At 56.8% G+C, this 14,209-nt stretch overlaps 2 protein-coding genes across 3 annotated transcripts; one reads left to right on the top strand and one right to left on the bottom strand.

The window, feature by feature from the left end:
- The first annotated feature begins 563 nt into the window (after nucleotides 1-563).
- LOC118508527 (SWI/SNF complex subunit SMARCC1) lies at nucleotides 564-6,830 on the top strand. Of its 2 annotated transcripts, none has more exons than XM_036048401.1 (6): nucleotides 564-1,024; nucleotides 1,459-1,578; nucleotides 1,638-3,773; nucleotides 3,864-4,146; nucleotides 4,409-5,176; nucleotides 5,307-6,830. In XM_036048401.1, the coding sequence occupies exons 1-6, from the start codon at nucleotides 902-904 to the stop codon at nucleotides 5,999-6,001; spliced, it is 4,125 nt and encodes a 1,374-aa protein (XP_035904294.1). In that variant the 5' UTR covers nucleotides 564-901; the 3' UTR covers nucleotides 6,002-6,830. The 2 variants fall into 2 exon arrangements, with proteins under 2 accessions (XP_035904294.1, XP_035904293.1); XM_036048400.1 differs by having other exon boundaries at nucleotides 4,352-5,176.
- Nucleotides 6,831-7,088: 258 nt separating this feature from the next.
- LOC118508526 lies at nucleotides 7,089-14,151 on the bottom strand. The gene is made up of 6 exons (XM_036048398.1): nucleotides 12,880-14,151; nucleotides 8,302-12,787; nucleotides 8,137-8,236; nucleotides 7,968-8,048; nucleotides 7,769-7,893; nucleotides 7,089-7,687 (listed from the first exon to the last, which is right to left on the bottom strand). The coding sequence occupies exons 1-6, from the start codon at nucleotides 13,073-13,075 to the stop codon at nucleotides 7,564-7,566; spliced, it is 5,112 nt and encodes a 1,703-aa protein (XP_035904291.1). The 5' UTR covers nucleotides 13,076-14,151; the 3' UTR covers nucleotides 7,089-7,563.
- Nucleotides 14,152-14,209: the final 58 nt, after the last annotated feature.

Below are 14,209 nucleotides of genomic sequence, written 5' to 3'. Positions count from 1 at the left end.
AGAAGAAGAAGAAAAGAAATGGTATAACAATAACAGAACAAAAGTTAGAATTTGAACCCACAAACAAAGCACACACACTCTATTGCGAGTGTGGATATAGTGGAATTTGAAAATCGAAATCAACAAGCATATTTTTACCCCAAGGAACATGAAAGAACACATGAAAATGGTTTGTGTTAGTTAAAATGAAAGGGCAGCGCAAGAGGAGGAAAAACAAAATCCCCAAAATACACAAATGTTGAAGAAAAAATCACAAATGCGTGTGTGTGTTCGTTTACTGCCGTCGGGTGAGTAGAATTTTGATACGCAAGTTAAATATTCGTGGTGTTGGTTCTTCTAAGAGCTTAAACTTTTCTTTTTATGCTCTTTTCTATATTTGAAACGTTATGCGCTACAAATAGGAATTGAAACATTTGTAAATTTATTCCTTTTCCATTTTCTATTCCATTTTCCGCGCGTTATCGCACTGTACATAAAACTCTCCATACTTTCAAATTCAACCAATGTCGACTTTGACAGCTCGGCAATGTCGACATCCACTGAACTGCAATTGTGGCGTCCTGTCATTTGTACGCGAACACGGCCGCGAGAGAGAGGAAAAAAAAACGTCCAAGAAAAACGCCTCAGTTCGTGAAAATACAGTCCGGAAATTTGTTTTGCAGTGCTTTGGCAGCGCACCCGCGCCTAAAGTGTGTCGCATTTCGCATCACAAACGTTTCGCTGAACGGGTGTTAGGCCGCTCCGAAGCATCCGTTGGGCCGTCGTCGTCTTCGTCACCATCATCATCATCATCATCACCATCCCACTGCACACACAACAGCGTCAGTGAGCATCGAAAGAACAGGGCAGAAGCGGTACTGCAGCATCGTAAACAGCGCACTCAGCAGTCGCTGGAAAACCCATGGAAATGGTGTCGCTGGGGCCGAAAAAGGATGGAAATCCTAATGCGGAGTTTTTTACCGCACCGGAAACACTGCAAGGGTTCGAAACGGTGCGGCTGTGGTTGCAGAAACACTTCAAAAAGGTAGGACTTTTTTTTTTGTCCAGTGAGATGCTCTTTGCGGTGAGCCATTTTGTGTGTGTGTGTGTGGTGCAGATGGTTTGTGTGCCTTTTTGTTCGTAATACATGTGATTGTGAGTGGGTAGTACGGTGGATAATGAAGGGACGTTCAGCAACTGTAGCAGAAAAGTGATAAAAAGTGGTGAAAGATGCATACATATTCATTGTACGGATGAAAACGGGATGTAGGAGTGTGAAGGGGTGGTGACAGAAGAGAGGCAAAGAATACCGGGTTCACCGTGAGCTTGGGTAACAGAAACTGTCAAGGGGCACTTAACCCTTAGCATCGCACGCTTTACACCCTTAATATGCCGTGAGATGTGTAGTGTTGTGATGTTAAAAACCGGTTTTAATTAATTTACGGCATGAAAAATGTGTTTTTTTCTCTATTCCCATAGTTTCTTGCACCCGATCCACCAACGAAAGAATCTTTGGCACATCTGATCATTCAGTTCATACAGTATCAGGAAGCGAAGCTTGGTAAAAACTCCCAAGATCCACCAACGACGCGACTGCCGGTAAGCAATGTTTGGCCCACGGGAAAGGGTATTATTCTCACGGGTAATTTCTCTTCCAGATACGATGCTTTATGGATTTCAAACCGGGCGGTGCGCTGTGCCACATTCTGTCCACCATGTACCGCTACAAGGCGGAACAGCGCTGGCGAAAGTTTGACTTCACCGTCAACAAGAACCCGATGCGCAAGGATCCGATCGGGCAGATGGTGCTGGACATTGAGACGGCGCTGATCGAAGCGGAGTGTATGCGGCTCCCGATCGTGTACATTCGGCCGGAGGTGGACCGTGCCACGGCTAACAAAATCACCGACATCGTCACAAACCATCAGGGCGAGATCACGGCCGATGAGGAGGAGGCGACGCACATCATCTATCCCGTCATCGATCCGCTGCCGGAAGATTACGCCCGGCCTACGTTCCGGCGCGATAAGCACGTCATGATCCATTGGTACTACTTCCCGGAGTCATACGACACATGGGTACCGAACTCGTTCGATCTGCCCGAAAACGTACCCGAGAGCCCACCGTCCCCGGCCGAACGTTGGCGCGTGTCCGCCTCCTGGGTGATCGATCTGGACGAGTACAACGAGTGGATGTCGGAGGAAGACTACGAGGTGGACGAGGTGGGCCGGAAGAAGGTGCATCCGCACCGGCTCGGCGTGGAAGATCTGATGTCGAGCGTTGGCGGTGGCGGCGGCGGCAGTTCGGAAGATAAGGTGAAGAAAACGCCCAAAGTGGTCAACTCGAAGCGCAAACGGTCGCCCTCGCCCGCCGCGGGTAAAGGGGGCAAGCGGAAGAGCTACCGTTCGCCGGCAGCGTCCGCGGCTGCATCGTCCTTCCAGAAAAAACCGCGCGCCGACGACGAAGAGTCGGAAGACCTTACGAAAGACATGGACGATCCGACGCCGGAGACGAACATCACCGAGGTGAAGCCGAACATGGGCAGCTCCGCGTCGGGTCCGGCAACACCGCAGCCGAAGCGTGATCCCGACATGATGCCCATGAAGTACGCCACCGTGACGGATCTGGACGATGAGATGGAGCGCGGCGTAGGTGCGTCCGGAGCCGGTGGCAGTGGTTCGGGCTCAGGTGGCGGTAGCGGAGGTTCGGGGCCCGGTGTCGGCGGGGACGACAGTCAGGCGGGAAAGACGAGCGACAGCAGCAACACGCAGGACTTCCCGGTCGGCGGGAAGGACGATCTGGAGGACAATGTGACGGAGCAAACGCACCACATCATCGTGCCGTCGTACTCGGCCTGGTTCGATTACAACTCGATACACGTGGTGGAGAAACGCGCGCTGCCCGAGTTCTTTAACGGCAAGAACAAATCGAAGACGCCGGAAATCTACATGGCCTACCGGAACTTCATGATCGACACGTACCGGTTGAACCCGACCGAGTATCTCACCAGCACGGCCTGCCGTCGCAATTTGGCCGGCGACGTGTGTGCGATCATGCGCGTGCACGCGTTCCTGGAGCAGTGGGGACTGATCAACTACCAGATCGATGCGGACTCGCGACCAACGCCCATGGGCCCACCGCCCACCTCACACTTCCACGTGCTGAGCGACACACCGTCCGGGCTGCAGCCGATCAATCCGCCCAAAACGGCCCAACCATCGGCGGCTAAGAATTTGCTCGACCTGGACAAAAAGAATGCCGGGCTGGGGGAGAAAAAGGATGAGCTCGTCCCCGGCGCTGGTGGCCCGTTGGGTGCGAATGGTGGCACGCCCGGCAGTTTGCTCGGTCCCGACGGCATTAAGGTGGAGCAGGGTGCGATTCCCACGGCCGACCCGAACGGACAGTTCGGGTTGCGGTTGGACCAGTACGCGAAGAAACCAGCGGCCATGCGCAACAAGACGGCGGCCAGCATGACGCGTGAGTGGACCGAGCAGGAAACGCTGCTGCTGCTGGAAGGGCTCGAAATGTACAAGGACGACTGGAACAAGGTGTGCGAGCACGTCGGGTCGCGGACGCAGGACGAATGCATCCTGCACTTCCTGCGGCTCCCGATCGAGGACCCGTACCTGGAGGATGACAGCACGTTCCTCGGTCCGCTGTCGTACCAGCCGATCCCGTTCAGCAAGGCGGGCAACCCGATCATGTCGACCGTCGCGTTTCTGGCGTCGGTGGTCGATCCTCGCATTGCGGCCAGCGCTGCCAAGGCGGCGATGGAGGAGTTTGCCGCAATCAAGGTAACGACTGCCCGCCGTTCTCGAAAACCGGAACCGGAAGAAAAAGGCTACAATTGGGGGTTTTTTGTTGTTGTTATACTTGTTTTCCAGGATGAAGTGCCGGCTTCCATGATGGACGCGCATCTGAAAAATGTGGAAAAATCGAGCTTTGGCGGAAAGTTTGATCCGAACGCTGGGTTGGCCAACAGTGGCATCGCCGGTACCGGCCCCGACAAGGACAAGGAAGATGAGGCGGAGAGCAAATCGGCGTCAGCGGCCGCTAGTGGCAGCAGTACGGCAGCAGCTTCTGGTGCTGCTGCGCCATCGTCCACACCAGCCACGCCCAGCACAACGGATGTGGAGATGAAGGATGTGTCGAAGAAGGATGATGCCGGTAGGTTGCTTTTATTGGGTGACACAGCGTGTAGGTACACACACCTTCCCATCGGTAGCGTTGTGCATTTGCTTTCATTGGAATGGTTCTGTGCGCGTTTTACCCCTCTGTCTCATGCATGCCCGGTTACTTTTATTTCCTTTCTACGCTCCACCTTTGCGTTCATTGCGTTTCCAACAAACCCAACACTGAACTGAATGTTTAGATAAGGAAAAATCTTCCGATGAAACTACCACTAAATCGCCTGATTCCGATGTCACAGCGACGGCGGACGCCAGCAAAGCAACGACGGATGGCGCACCCGGTGCAGCGACTACCACTCCCTCGGCGGACAAGGAGAAGGAGGGTGGCACTGTGGCAGCCGTCGGACCGTCCACCACGGCAACCGGCGGCACGCCCGAGAGCGGATCGACCACAGCAGCAGCAGCAGCAGCAGCAGCGTCGTCCACCGCTGCCAAAGAGAACGGTTCCACCGATCCGAAGCTGTTCAACGAAGGAAACCTGCAGGCGGCGGCTGCCGCTGCACTGGCCGCGGCCGCCGTCAAGGCGAAGCATCTGGCCGCGGTCGAGGAGCGCAAGATCAAGAGTCTGGTGGCGCTGCTCGTCGAGACGCAGATGAAGAAGCTGGAAATCAAGCTGCGCCACTTCGAGGAGCTCGAGACGACCATGGAGCGGGAGCGCGAGGGTCTCGAGTACCAGCGCCAGCAGCTGATACAGGAGCGTCAGCAGTTCCATCTGGAGCAGCTGAAGGCGGCCGAATTCCGGGCCCGTCAGCAAGCCCACCAGCGGTTCCAGCTGGAGCAGGGCCAATGGCAGCAACAGCAGGCCCAAGCGCAGGCACAAGCCCAAGCCCAGGCGCAACAGCAGCAGCAGCAGCAGCAGCAGCAACAACAACATGGCACGGCTGGAGCTCCGGGCCAGTTGCCGACGACAGGAGCAGCACCACCGCACCACGCTTCACAGCAACCGGCCGGTTCACAGACAATGCCGGGCGGCCAGCATCATCATCTCGCCGCCAATCCGGGAGCTAGTGAGTCCGATATTCAGACCCATGCGCAGTGAACCCCCACCCCGCCCCGAAAGAGCAAATCCCACTAACGTGAACGCCTGTCGTTCGTTTCTCTCTTTTCTCGCTTCCCTCGCTTCGTCTCACGTTTCAGACACGCCAAAGCCGCCATCTATCGTTGGTGGCCCAGGGATGGTACCGGGAGCGCCTGGAGCAGTTCATGCCCCCAGCAACCATCCACCGTCGGTCGCAGCAGCAGCAGCAGCAGCAGCATCTTCGTCGACCCTGCCGGCGACAGCATCCTTACCATCGGTCAGCCAAGGACCGGTTCACGCACCATCGGCCACGCCCTCGGCAGCAGCAGCAGCGGCAGCAGTGTCGCCAGCGTGCTCCAACGGTATCCCCCCTATTACCTCCACCCCCAGCTCAACCCAACCGCCCTCTACGAATCCTACCGACGGTATTACGCCAAGTAGCATCATGCCAACGGCCCCTTCACCGGCCGACCCGACAGCGGCAGTCCCGACCGCGACCGCTCCCGGAACCGCCGCCGTCCCGATGGTGCCGCCGCCCCCGTCTGGCGGACCGCAACCACCTCCGTCGGAACAGCATCACGCACCACCACCTCCGACCGGCTCGATCGAATCGCCCCCGGCAACGGTAGACGCAACGGGGGCGGCAGCAGCAGTGACGAACCAACCGTCGCCATCCTCCGAGTCCCTCGGCGAGCCGGGCCAGGCGACAGCAGCGGAACCAGCAGCGTCGGGCCCGGCCGGACCGAGTGAAGGACAGCAGTCGGGGGCAGCAGCACCCGGTGAAGGGCCGGCGGCCGTCGCTCCACCATCATAACTCCGCCGGAACAATCTTCACCTCCGCGAGCGGCTGAAGCAGCAGCAACCGGAGGCGATCAATCGTAGCGTGCGGCGGGTTCGGGCCCGGCGGCGTGCCAGCTGAGACGACCGGATGAGCGGATGAGACACGAACGCTGTGCTGTGTACAGAGCTACCAGACGGAAACGATGAATCTTGAAAGAGAGAGAGAGGGAGAGAGTAACAACTCGATCGATTGGCAGGAAGAGCCCCTAACCCATGTGTGTGTGTGTGTGTCTCCCCCCCCCCCATTTCAATCCCCACTCATTGTGTCGGCACATTCGCTGCAGCTTCTGTGAATATGTCTCCTATATATATACATATGCATGTGTGTGTGTGACAACAGTTTGCTATATCGTGAGTGTGTGATATTGTAATGAACGCGCATCCGTGTGACCCCGGTGGATTCTGATTCGCTTCAGCTATTACTACAACCACACCACTTTTTATTTGCCGTGACGGTTTTTGTAGCTTTTACCCTGTATTTTGACAATGACGCCAATTTTAGAATCCATTTTCCGGCTCTGTTGGTGAGAGCTTTCGGCAAAAACACACACACACACACTCGTATAAACGACATTTTAAATCATGCAAACAGTAGAGTAAAAAGTGAAATTATTAATCCGCGAGCGACTGGGGGGAGTGGCCTGAGCACATTTTTGTTTAATGTGAGGGAACCAGAGTTACATAAAGGATCATCCCCGTCATTACACCCTACTATCACTGTGGATTAGGAGCATTAAGATTAATTAGAAAGATAAGAGAGACAAAATAAAATTAATTCCCTTATTATAGCTAGTACCACACAATACGGTGTGTTTGTATGTGATTGTTGCTATCTTTTTCTCTCCTAAGTAGGTCTGCATTTTAATCCAGACAACCAAGTGTTCAGTGTCGAGTGTGACACGTAGCTTAGCGACCGCTGCTCGAAAATGGTGGATCAAAACGCCTGCTAGGAATGTCATCAACTAACACAGCTATATATCTACACTCCTATCACACCGGGGTAGAAATAGTGTTTACACAGGCGCCACATACACACCGTGGACAGACCAAGAGGCATTTAATTTACACTTAGCAAATGAAGTTTTATTGTTTTCACAGTCCCAGCAAGTTTATATTATTATAATTAGATCCTATATTCTTTCATATTTCTCTACCCTTCACAAATACACATTTAGTTACACACTCCAGAAAGTTCGGGAAGACGCTTCGTGGCAAATGCACCAATGACGCGCCTACGGCCTACGGGTAGCGATCGGCATTCGTCGAAATCCCGGACCGGGGCGTAGGCGCTTCCTCGTTGACCGCATCCCCCCCTCCTCCTTCTTCTCCATCATCACCCTCCCCTCCCATTCCTTCTTCTTCTTCTTCTTCTCCCTCTCTTCCATCATTCTGCACCGCCACCGCCGACCGGCGCCGTTCAGGCAGCACGACGGGAAGGGCGACGGTGTAGAACTGGCGGTACCGGCGGTGTCGCTCGCGTGCCGTGAGCGGACGGGTCGCGCGCCCCGCCACCATACGTTCGCCTCCGGCCGGTTGTCAAATGCTGTAGTCCTTGTTGAAGTTAACCTCGATGTCCACCCGGCAGATGGGGCAGTGCTTGTTCGTGACCAGCCACTGATCGACACAGTCCTTGTGGAAGAGGTGCATGCACGGCAGCCGTCTGGAAAGGAAAGTGTGTTTAGGGCGATGATTTTGCGCAACGTTCAAACAACAAGGCTCATCATCACCCCCCGCACCATACCTAACATCGTTGTCAATCTCGAACTGTGACAGACAGATCGTGCACTTTTCGCTATCCTCGTCCGTTTCGCTCACGCGCCGTAATCGTTTGTACTTGTGCGGGAAGGTGTGCGTTTCGATCATCTCCTACGGTGAGAAAGTGGAGGAGCAATGTAATGTGTCGTTCGTTCAGGACCAAAGGGCGGACGCAAGCAACGTACCTGCGTTGCACCGCGACTGGTGCAGGAATCTTCCATCACGCGCACGAACCGGTTCAGGCTGGACAGTAAGCTGGGTCGCAGCTGTGCGAGACAAAAAAAACGAAGAAGAAGAAGCTAGAATCGTCCCGCTCTCTACCCGGCCCCACACACAACGCCCCCTCCCGCTTACCCCAATGCTGAACTGTATCTCCGGATGGCTGCCGAGAAAGTTGCCCTGCGTCGGTATATGATGGTACATGTGATGGTGCACGTGCTGATGATCGTTTCGACTGTGAAAGCAACCAAATGGGCATAGAAGTTTGGTCTAGATGAGATTGAAACCGTCCCAACTTACCGGTACATATAGTTGGTCTCGTTTGTGACGCGCCGCACGGGCCGATGCACGCGTAGATTCAGCCCCTGGTCTGCCGCCGAGCTAGCAGCAGTCGTGCGCGTGTTGGCCGGTTGTAGCGCCGAGTTGTAACGGTGGTATGGCAGCATAATGTTGCTGCGTACCGCCGCCTGCAGCCGCACGTAATCCTCACCCTCGAGACTAACGCGGGCCGCCGATGACAGCGAGGACGACGAGGACGCCGAGGACGACGAGGGTGCTTGCCCGCGGGTCGAAGCGTTGGCACCCGATTGGCTGACCGATCCCGATCCGGACTGGTCGCCGCCAACGCCGGCGTGATGATGGTGGTGAGGATGGAAATGTTGGTGAGCTAGGTTGGTGGGGGGACGCGGGTACAGGGTGGATGCGAGCGCTGCGGCCGCACTCAGCCGTGGAACGTTCGAGCCGGCCGTGGCTGAGGATGGGGAGGAAGCGGATGCGCCGTTGGTGGCCGCCGCTGCGACCGTCCCTGCTGCTACTGCTGCTGCTCCAGCACCGCCTGCTGCCGCTGCAATGTACGGATACACCGACTCGAACAGGCCGGGTGGTGGTCTGGTGGTGTGGGGCGGTGGCGGCAGCTGCTCACCTCCGCTCACGACCGACATCATGCGGCGCTGGGTCTCGAGCGCCTGGTGCTGCCGCATCCAGAGTCTTTCGTGCGGTGCGTACGGGAGTCGCTGGGAGCGCAAACGGTTCGCCGACGTGCCGATGCCGTCGATGTGCTGCTGCAGCTGCGTGTACCGTTGCCGCAGATCGTTGTAGTGCGAGAAGCCGCTCGACGGCGGCGACACGGACGGCGCTGGCAGTGGAACGCGCGCCTCGAGCGAGGCGGACGGGCCCCAAACGCTGCCGTCCGGGACCACGCTCTCGTATCCCGCGTCCCACCCGTCACCACCGTTCGGGGGCCGGGTCGTCGCTCCACCAGCTGCAGTGGCATTATTGTTGCAGTCGCTGAAGTTCCGCCGAGCGGGAGGCGTCGCGGAGAACACCACCCTCCGGGCTCGATCCGGCACGGGCACGGTGGCCGGGGTAGGCGTGGGAGCGGCCGAGTAGTCGATCGGGCTATCGCTGACGGTGATGACGGACGGCAGTGGGGGGGCGTTATTGTCGCGCCTTCGCATCATCAGCAGGGGAGGCTCGTAGGCGGGGTTGGCGCTGCGCCACGCGTAGTTCGGGGAACAGGTATGGTTCGTGGGACGATGATGATTGCCGCCCCCCACGAAGCTGCCGAGCGACGTGTTGTCGATCACCGTACCGGCCGTACCGGGTGTCACGCCATCACCGGTCCCTGGGCGCGCACCCCCCCCACTCGACAGTGCACCGAACCGGTCGCAATGGCGCGGTGGTGGGTAACCGTAGCACCCATCGTCTTCGCCCTCGTTCGGTGGATCGAGCACAACCACATCGGTCGGAGGTGGATTGGACGCGGGTGACCCACCGTCCGCTTCCTGGCCGGCATCGAGCGAACGCGACGACCCGGGCGCGTACGAGGTGGACAGCAACGGAGACGGAGCGATCGTTTGCATTGCGCCGGGACTGCGGGCACGCGAGCAGAACGTGCAGCTCGTCGACCCATTCTCGACCGTGTGATGGTGGTGGTGGTGGACGTGGTGATTGTGATTGTTGCGCGTACCGGCCGCTGGACGTCCCGATTCGTTCACGGCCACGCATCGCCAACCGCGACACTCGCGCACCGTTGGACAGCTGGGATAGTAGAAGTTCCAGCGCCGGTTAAGGGATTGCCGTATGCGGGGCGAATAACGCCGGCGGCTGCCGCCCTCCCACTGATCGTTTGGCGGCGAGGTACGATGCGCCGTTGCGTTCAACGCCAGCGGATGATGCCGCCGTTCGAGGCAGGTTCGCGGTGCGGCGGGCGGCGGTGTGTAGCTACGGTACGCACGGGTCGACGATAGGGCGGTGGGCGGCGGAGTGTCGGTACGCACGTTCGTCGTGTTGAACAGTCGGCGCGAAGGTGCGGCCATCAGCAGATCTATATCGCGCGCGAACATCGGGTTCGGTAGCAGTGCGCGGAACAGCTGGCGGCGCATGGTCGACGGATTGCTGCGCTCGGTGCGCAACCGGCGCAACCACGCGGCCCGTTCCTGGGCCCATCCGCCGGTCCGCGATGCCGTGCTGTGGTCCGGGATGGATCGCACCTCCAGATCGGTATCGTCGTCCGAATCGTTGGTCAGATCGATCGGTTCGCCGCGGGACGTGGCGTGCGGTCGGTTCTTGGTGCGGCGCTGCTTTCTTGGCACAGCTGCGGTTTCCCTGCCGCTGGCACTGGTGGTGGCGGTGGGAGGAGCCGCCGCCGAAGCACCCTCACCATCGGCCCGGTCAACCATAATGACGTCATCGTTGTCATCGCTGATGCTGATGCTGCTCGAGTCCGTAATCCAATCCAGCTGCAGGTCGGGATGTGGATCGAGTGCGTCCGAACCGAACAGTCGACGTGCGGGCTGAGCAGCCGTTTGCTCACCGGCACTGGCTCCAGATGTGGGTACGTCTGCCCCATTTTGACTGTCCGGCACCGGCGGCCGTTCCGCAACGGGTATCGGCGTGAGCGTACGGTCGGCTGCAGCAACCGGACCCGACGCGCACTTGTTGTGCCTTTTCTTGCTCTCATCCTCCACAAGAATCACGTCCTCGTCCATTTCATGCTTTATATAGCTGGCAGGATTGTTGTACAGGTGGTCATCATCATCGTCATCATCGTCATCGTCGTCGTCGTCATCATCCTCATCGTCCACGTAATCATCGCTGCAGAACGAAAAGCGCTTCAAACGGTTCTGCACAAACGCTGGGCGACATCGAGAAGGTCGACCGTTGGCGTTTGGTGTGCCGATGCGCCGATTCAGCCCACTCGGACCCGGCATTGACGATTCTTCCCGTCCGCCTGACGAGGGATTAAGCCGCTGTGGTGCGGCGCCGGTGCCATTCGGTACCGCACTGGAGCTAGAGTCCGAAAAGCTCGCTACCGTTACCGGCTCTGCTGGGCAACATTGCGACGGTTCTGGAGGAGCTTCTACCTCCGACTTGACGGTCGGAGCTTCAGGTTTAGGGCCCGATTGGGCGTCCGTCGGTTCCGATTTAACGACCGCCGCCGGCTTCGACTCCGATAACGGTGGCTCATTCGATGGAACCACGGCCGAGGAGGGAGGCGGAAAGGGTGGCGCCGGTGCAGGAGAACACGAGTAACACTCCCGTTTGACCGGTGGGTTGCTGTATCTTCCTTCTCCGCTATCTCGCTGACGCATGCGAGCACATTCTTGACAAAAGCAGTCGCCGCTGTTTGAAGGTTCTGGCTTAATCGTACCCTGGCTGCTAGAGGCAGTAGTAGGCCGAATGTTGGGCTGCTGCTGAACCCTTCCAAACACCCGTGACGTACCGGCACTGATGCCGCCACCGTTGGTTGGAATGGTACACAGCGAGACGCCGGCAGAGTTCGTTTCAAAAGCTTCAATCTTCACTGCTTCCAACATTTCCACCGGCGGTTCGTCCCTGGTCGGTGTGGGAGGTGTACGACAGTCTCGGTCGGGGACGGGCGTGAGTGTACGGGGTTCCATCTTAACCGGCGCCACACTACCATTGACCATCGCCATCGATGTGTCTACGGCTTTGTTAGGTTCGAGCTTTACCGCTACCGAACCGGACGATGAAGCTGACGCCGCTTCTCCAACACAGGCGCCTCTCCTTTCCGAGGGCGTTCGCCCGGTCCAGTGGTTGCTCGGTGGGCGCTCTATACACTCACCGTCGATGTACCGCTTGCGAGCGCGCCGGATTTCGCTGCTGGTCGTCCTTGGTGGTATGTCGGCTGCTTCGTTGGTGGAATACCCGTACGATTCCGTGGACGGTGTGCGTTGATGGCGATAGTGAACCTGATAGTGGTGCTGATTTGGCACGGGTGTATCATTCGCAAAGGTACGCCCTCCATGACTTGCGTGCGCTCCAAAAGTGCCCGACGACGACGACGAGGACGACGCGGAGGAGCCACCGCCGGGGTGGTGATGCGAATGATGGTGCTGCTGATGATACTGCCGGTACATCGAACCGAACCCAACCGGATGACTATGCTTCGAATAATCGTAACGCACCCGGGTGCGGGAGGGCGAGGACGATGCCGATGCGGAAGGAAACACTGCGGCCGGTGGAATAGGCATGATGGGCGTTGGAGCTGTTGGTGGATCCGTTACGGCGGCGGATGTGTTACCGCTACCTAACAGCATCGCCGGAACTCGGCGAGCATTGCTGGAGGACGGATAGCATGGTTCGTTCCCTCCATTGGTGTCGTACATGAAAGGACATTCCTCTACCAGGGCGTTCTGGATAGCGTGGGAAAACTCGCGATTAGGCCGTGAGATGCGAATAGGTGTGGATGGGGCTGGTGCGTAATCAAGCGAGTTGCTTCCACTAGCAAACAGGGATGGCTCGATATCCCCATCGTTGGATCCTACCGCAAAATTGTGCCGATTGGACATAAAACAAGATTTTAAAATGTGATTAAACAGTGAAAAGGGTTGGTTCACGAGTAGCAGTACGTACCTGTAGCTTCCGGTGCGGCGTCCACATTCGACTGAATTGCCGTATCGAAAATGTCTCGCAAACTGTCCACCTCCAACCACTCCGACGGGCAGCGTACCGACGACGCGGCAGCATCCGCAATTTCCGGTGGAGCATCATATTCCGTGTCACCATCGCAGCCACTGCTGTCTGGCCCTGCGCCGTTCTCACCGTTCATCCGGATGTTTTTTTGCTGCCAGCGGTTAACAGCGAACAGAGGGTTGCTAAGCTAATCTATTACTGTTCTCGTATAGCTCCACTCAAGTCAGTTTTTGACCCAGCCTGCGTTATTCGTCATTGTCGGCAAACTTCACTTCCATGCAACTTCCTGGTTGCTAGGATGAATAATCTACGCCAGTCACACACACGCACCGCGCACTCTAAGAATTTTAAAACTCCGCAAAAACCGTGCAGTCGGAAAATGTTGGTGGGAAACACAGTGATGCACCGCGGGATTCACACCACTACACATAGCATGCAAGTCCGAAGACATCCACACACACGCGTGCAAAATGATTTCATCTTCACCATTTAGCTGCTCTCCTGCATCAGGCGCATTCGTTCTCTTCGTACGTGGGATGTGTTGTTCCCGGTTGATATGGGTGTGTAGGCATGGGGCGCATACACAGCAGCTGCACAAAGCTCTATCCTTTAGCACCTATTCCACACCACACCACTACACAAGACCGAGGAGCACGGAAGCATAGTTGCACTGCAGAGTGCGCTTATTAGAACACTGTTCGATAGCACCATGAAAAAGGGAATGTGACGTTTGGTGTCTACCACTCGCACCTCCCTCGCAACTACGCCTACTTGTGTGGATTCAGTTTCATCAATCACCAACACGAACGGGGGGACTAGCTTTTGGGACACTGAAATGCTGAAACACCACGCAATGGTAACGTTTGAAACGGGGGCATAGGCAGGAACGTGCTTGAACACGACACGACGGCTCAAATCTTTTGCGACGCAAATGCAAATCGCACCCATATGAACACACGTACGATAGCTGCCGATAAAACACACACGAACGATGTCCGTGCTACACACCCGTGCTGCCAGCGTATTCTGCTTCCACCAGAGCAAACTTTCGCGGTGGTTGTACCGTGCGAACTATGCGAAAGCTGCTGGCTCCAGGGATGGTCCCCGGGATTAAGAAATTCTGATGAAATTGAGACCAAGTTCAGCAGCGCACGTCCGTCATCACATCTGTTCGATCGCACTTTGTTGACGAATCGTGGCTTGCTGTGCTGGTAGTAGTGAGATTTCCCCCTGCAAGGTGTCTACACCTAAGGTATGATGATTGTGTTTT

Source organism: Anopheles stephensi, chromosome 2 (genome assembly GCF_013141755.1).
Source record: "Anopheles stephensi strain Indian chromosome 2, UCI_ANSTEP_V1.0, whole genome shotgun sequence".
Lineage (NCBI taxonomy): Eukaryota > Metazoa > Arthropoda > Insecta > Diptera > Culicidae > Anopheles > Anopheles stephensi.
The sequence above is the reverse complement of the archived record's forward strand: the minus strand, read 5'-3'. Positions and strand labels throughout refer to the sequence as shown.